This window comes from Oratosquilla oratoria, chromosome 33 (assembly GCF_046742065.1).
Source record: "Oratosquilla oratoria isolate Oo_2021 chromosome 33, ASM4674206v1, whole genome shotgun sequence".
Lineage (NCBI taxonomy): Eukaryota > Metazoa > Arthropoda > Malacostraca > Stomatopoda > Squillidae > Oratosquilla > Oratosquilla oratoria.
The window spans coordinates 3179308-3184307 of record NC_134809.1 but is presented as its reverse complement, the minus strand read 5'-3'; the positions used below and the strand labels follow the sequence as shown (position 1 = coordinate 3184307).

The 5000-nt window shown below is 34.7% G+C and overlaps 1 protein-coding gene across 2 annotated transcripts in view; it reads left to right on the top strand.

The window, feature by feature from the left end:
• LOC143017709 (uncharacterized) overlaps positions 1–5000 on the top strand; it is a 133003-nt gene that overhangs the window by 98900 nt on the left and 29103 nt on the right. For both annotated transcript variants that reach the window (XM_076172468.1, XM_076172467.1), the window contains exon 4: positions 3908–4029. In XM_076172468.1, coding sequence (XP_076028583.1) covers positions 3908–4029 — 122 coding nt within the window. The remainder of the gene's footprint in view (positions 1–3907; positions 4030–5000) is intronic.

Below are 5000 nucleotides of genomic sequence, written 5' to 3'. Positions count from 1 at the left end.
CTCTCTCCCCCAGTTTACCATCCACCTCTGCCTCACTTTCATCACCACATCACCATCTTCACGTGACATTAGCATCACGTAAGCGTTCACTTAAAGCAGAGGGCCCTCACATCACCGTTCCGCTAAGATCGTAGGAACTAAAATGACCGAAGATTGCAGAGAGGATCGCAGAAACGTTAAAACAAAAACGACTTTGTCCAAACGAGTTTCCGTGAGCCGGTAGTTGCGTTTAGTTACTTTCACATCAAAGTTACTCTCACACTTAAGTTACTCGCATCTAAAAGATACTCTCAATTAAAGTTATTATCACTTTTAGGTTACTCTCACGTTAAGGTTACTCTCACGTTAACATTACTCTAACATTAAAACTATTATAAAATCGAAGTTCCTCTCAAGTTAAAGCTACTTTCAATTTAAAGGCATTCTCATATTAAAGTCACTCTCACTTCAAAATTACTCTCATATTAAAGTTACTCTCACTTTCAACTTACTGTCACATTAAAACTACTCTCACGTTAAAGTTACTTCCACATGAAAGTTACTCTGTTACTCTCATCTGAAATTAACTCTCACTTTAAAATCACTCTCACATTAAAGTTACTCTCACTTTAAATACCCCCACGTTAAAGTTACCCTTACACTAAGGTTACTCTTAAAGTTACTCTCACTTTAAAATTACTCTCACATTAAAGTTACTCTCACTTTAAAATTACCCCCACGTTAAAGTTACCCTTACACTGAAGTTACTCTTAAAGTTACTCTCACTTTAAAATTACTCTCACATTAAAGTTAATCTCACTTTAAAATTACCTCCACGTTAAAGTTACTCTTACGTTCAGATTACTCTCAATAAAAGTTACTCTCACGATAAAGTTAATCTCCCTTTAAAGTTACTCTAATATCAAAGTTACTCTCACATTAAACTTACTCTCACATTAAAGTTACACTCACATTAAAGTTACACATTAAAGCTACTCTCACATTAAAGTTATTATCACATTAACGTTACTCACACATTAAAGTTACTTTCACATTAAAATTACACTCACATTAAAGTTGTTTTCACATTAAAGTTACTCTCACATTGAGGTTACGCAAACATCGAAGTTCTAATATTAAACTTATTCTCATATTAACTTTACTTTCACATTAAAGTTACTTTAACAGTAAAGTTACTCTCACATTAAAATTACTCTCACATTAATGTTAATCTCACATTAAAGTTACTCTCACAGTGAGGTTACTCTCACTTTAAAGTTACTCTTACATTAACGTTATGTTTACATTAAAGTTACCATAACAATAAAGTTACTTTCACATGTTGTTTGTAAACAGTGACTTCCTTTAAGGCTTTGCACTTGTAGAGCACAACACAGATAGATAAATAGATATATTAATGAATAGATAGATAGATGAATAAGTTAATAGACAAATCAATAAATAAATAGATAAATAAATTAATAAATGGGTAGATGAATAAGTAGATAGATAAATAATTCTTAAACTGACCTACCTCACTTGATTCCCTCCGCACTGCATATCACTTTCCCCTGTGATCTGAGTGATGCCAGCTATTCACTACAATACACAACATGCAATGTGCAACATGCAACACGGGATATGCACCACGCAACAAGCAACATGGACGATGGAACACAGTACGTAATATTCAACTTGCAACATGCAACGTGCAGCATGCAACATGCAACACGGCATATGCAACAAACACCACGGAAGATGGGACAATATATATGGAACACGCAACATGGAATACACAACATGGGACATGCAACACTCGGCAAGCAACATGAAACACACAGTATGCAACGTGTGACATGCAATACACAACATGAAACATGGGACATGCAACACGAAATATGGAACATGGAACACACAATATGCAGCATGCAACACGCAACATGCAATGCACATAATGAAACATGGGACATGCAACACGAAACATGCAACATGCAATACGGAACATATAAAACGCAACAACACAGAACATAGAACATGGGACATGCAACACGAAATATGGAACATGGAACACACAATATGCAGCATGCAACACGCAACATGCAATACACATAATGAAATATGGGACATGCAACATGCAATACGGAACATATAAAACGCAACAACCAACACGCATCACATAACAAGCAACACAGAACATAGAACATGGGATATGCAACACGAAATATGGAACATGGAACACACAATATGCAGTATGCAACACCCAACATGCAATACACATAATGAAATATGGGACATGCAACATGCAATACGGAACATATAAAACGCAACAACCAACACGCATCACATAACAAGCAACACAGAACATAGAACATGGGACATGCAACACGAAATATGGAACATGGAACACACAATATGCAGCATGCAACACGCAACATGCAATACACATAATGAAACATGGGACATGCAACATGCAATACGGAACATATAAAACGCAACAACCAACACGCATCACGTAACAAGCAACGCAGAACATAGAACACAACATGCAACATACAACATGCAATACGCAACACACAAGCCGCACATGTACTAAGGTTTTACACCTGTGTAGTGTAGTTATCGGGGGCAGGGCGAGCCCCCCCCCCCCCGACTCTCACTAGGGCCAGATGTTTGCATCTAGGCCGAGGCGAGGATCTAGGTCGGGTTTCATCTAGTTGTTTCCGTTTACTAGAAATGGACCCACGTGACACAAATGGCGAAATTTGCAGTTTTTGTTATGGCTAATGTTTAATTCAATTTTTTTTCTTAATTGTTCTTTCATTTTATTTTTATATTTTTATTTCTATTCATTTTACTTTATTCTTTTTATTTTGTTTTAATTTTATTTCTATTTTATTCTTTTTATTTGCTTTTTGGTTTTATTTTTATTCACCTTATATTTCATCTTGACTTTATTTTCAATTTAATCTTATTTCATTTCTCTTCTATTTAATTCTTATTCTATATTGTTTTTTTATTTTATGCTTTTGAAATGCCTTCGGGGGATCAATATTCTCTGGTTAGCCCACTTCCCTGATGAAGAAATCATCTGACGTCATCAGTCATATAGTAATTAGAGTGTGATGTTGAGCACGTGGAGTGGGTACACATATCACATGCAGTGTGATCTAATCCATGGATTTAGATTTTTTTTTTAGCATTAGCCAGAACAAAGTCTGCAAAGTGTTGTCCTATGTTTCTTTGTGCTTCGTTCGAGAGATAGGCTGTGTTCCTTTGCAATGACGAAATATTTTGAAAAATATGGCAAGACTTATGTCTGTGTACTGTTATCATTAATAGCATTACCACTATTGTTGTTACCATGATTTTATTATCATTATTATTATTCTTTTTCTTATTATTATAATTGTTATTACTATCATTATTATAATTTCTGTTATTATTATTACCGGTATTTTTTTATATTATTATTGTTATTGTATTCATTATTATTGTTATTGTTATCATAATTGTTGTCATTATTATTACTTATTATTATTACTATTATTATTATTGTTATTATTATTATTATTATTATTATTATTATTATTATTATCATCATTGTTATCATTATTATCATTATTATTATCATTATCATTATTATTATTATTATTATTATTATAATTGTTATTATTACTCGTATTATTATTATCATTATTAATTTCATCATTATTGTTACTAACATTATTGTTATAACCAACATTAGTACAAATATTTGTTATTATTGTAATTACTACTACTACTACTACTATTATTGTTATCGTTATTGGTGTCATCATCATCTCGCCTTAACACCCTCTCGTGACATCATAACGCTTATCATATCGAGACCATAAAACCCGTTGTCAGTTCGTTCAGCGACTGACAGTTCCTCTCCTCCTCCTTCCAGTCCCTGAAGAAACTGAGTCACGCCAACGTAGTGAAGCTCAAGGAGGTCATCAGAGAAAACGACACCCTCTACTTCGTCTTCGAGTACATGAAGGAGAACCTCTACCAACTCATGAAATCCAGGTACGTACGTAGAAATAGGCCAAAATGTCCGATCGCCAAAATATTTGGTCAAAATGTCCGATCGCCAAAATGTCTTGGTCAAAATGTCCGATCGCCAAAATGCCTCGGTCAAAATATCTGATCGCCAAAATGTCCTAGACATAATATCCGATCGCCAAAATGTACTTGTCATAATATCCGACCGCAAAAATATCCTGGTCAAAATGTCCGCTCGCCAAAATGCCCTGGTCAAAATGTCCGATCGTCAGTATGCCCTGGTGAAATTGTCCGAGATGTCTTGTCAAAACGTGCGAGGTATGTGGGAGGTCATTCTGGCCTATCCGAGCCCCCCCCCTTTTATATATATATATATATATATATATATATTATATATTATATATATACATATATATATATATTATATATATATATTATATATATACATATATATATATATTATATATATATATATTATATATATACATATATATATATATACTAGCAACGGGCTACGCCCGACCCCGCTATGTGGGGGCTCGGCCCTTCGGCGCCCAGCCCTACGGGCTGCTTGCATTTCATGTCGAAATAATAGGATCTGAAAACTTCTTTCGCGCTAAACCAACCACTTTTGGATATAAACGATCTGTATCTAGCCCAGTAGTGAGATACAAATCACTTCTCTTCTTCATGGTTTATATCTCCATCGTAATCTGTAAGATCCTCAAGACTCATCTGTTGAGCTGGATTGTTCTTAAACTCCTCCTCTAGGCGCTTAATTTTTCTAAAGAACAACAAAATACTCTTCTTGATTTCTGACGCCTCATTACCTTCTTCTTGCCGAAAGGAGACAAAGAAAACAGGTACTTCTCAGGGAATTCACTTCTGTGAATGTTAACTAACCCCTGTTTTAAACTCTCATTCTTCCTCACATCACTTAGTGAATATTTCCCTTTGTTATCCAAAAATGGTGTTGCCTGCGTTTGGCTTGCGTG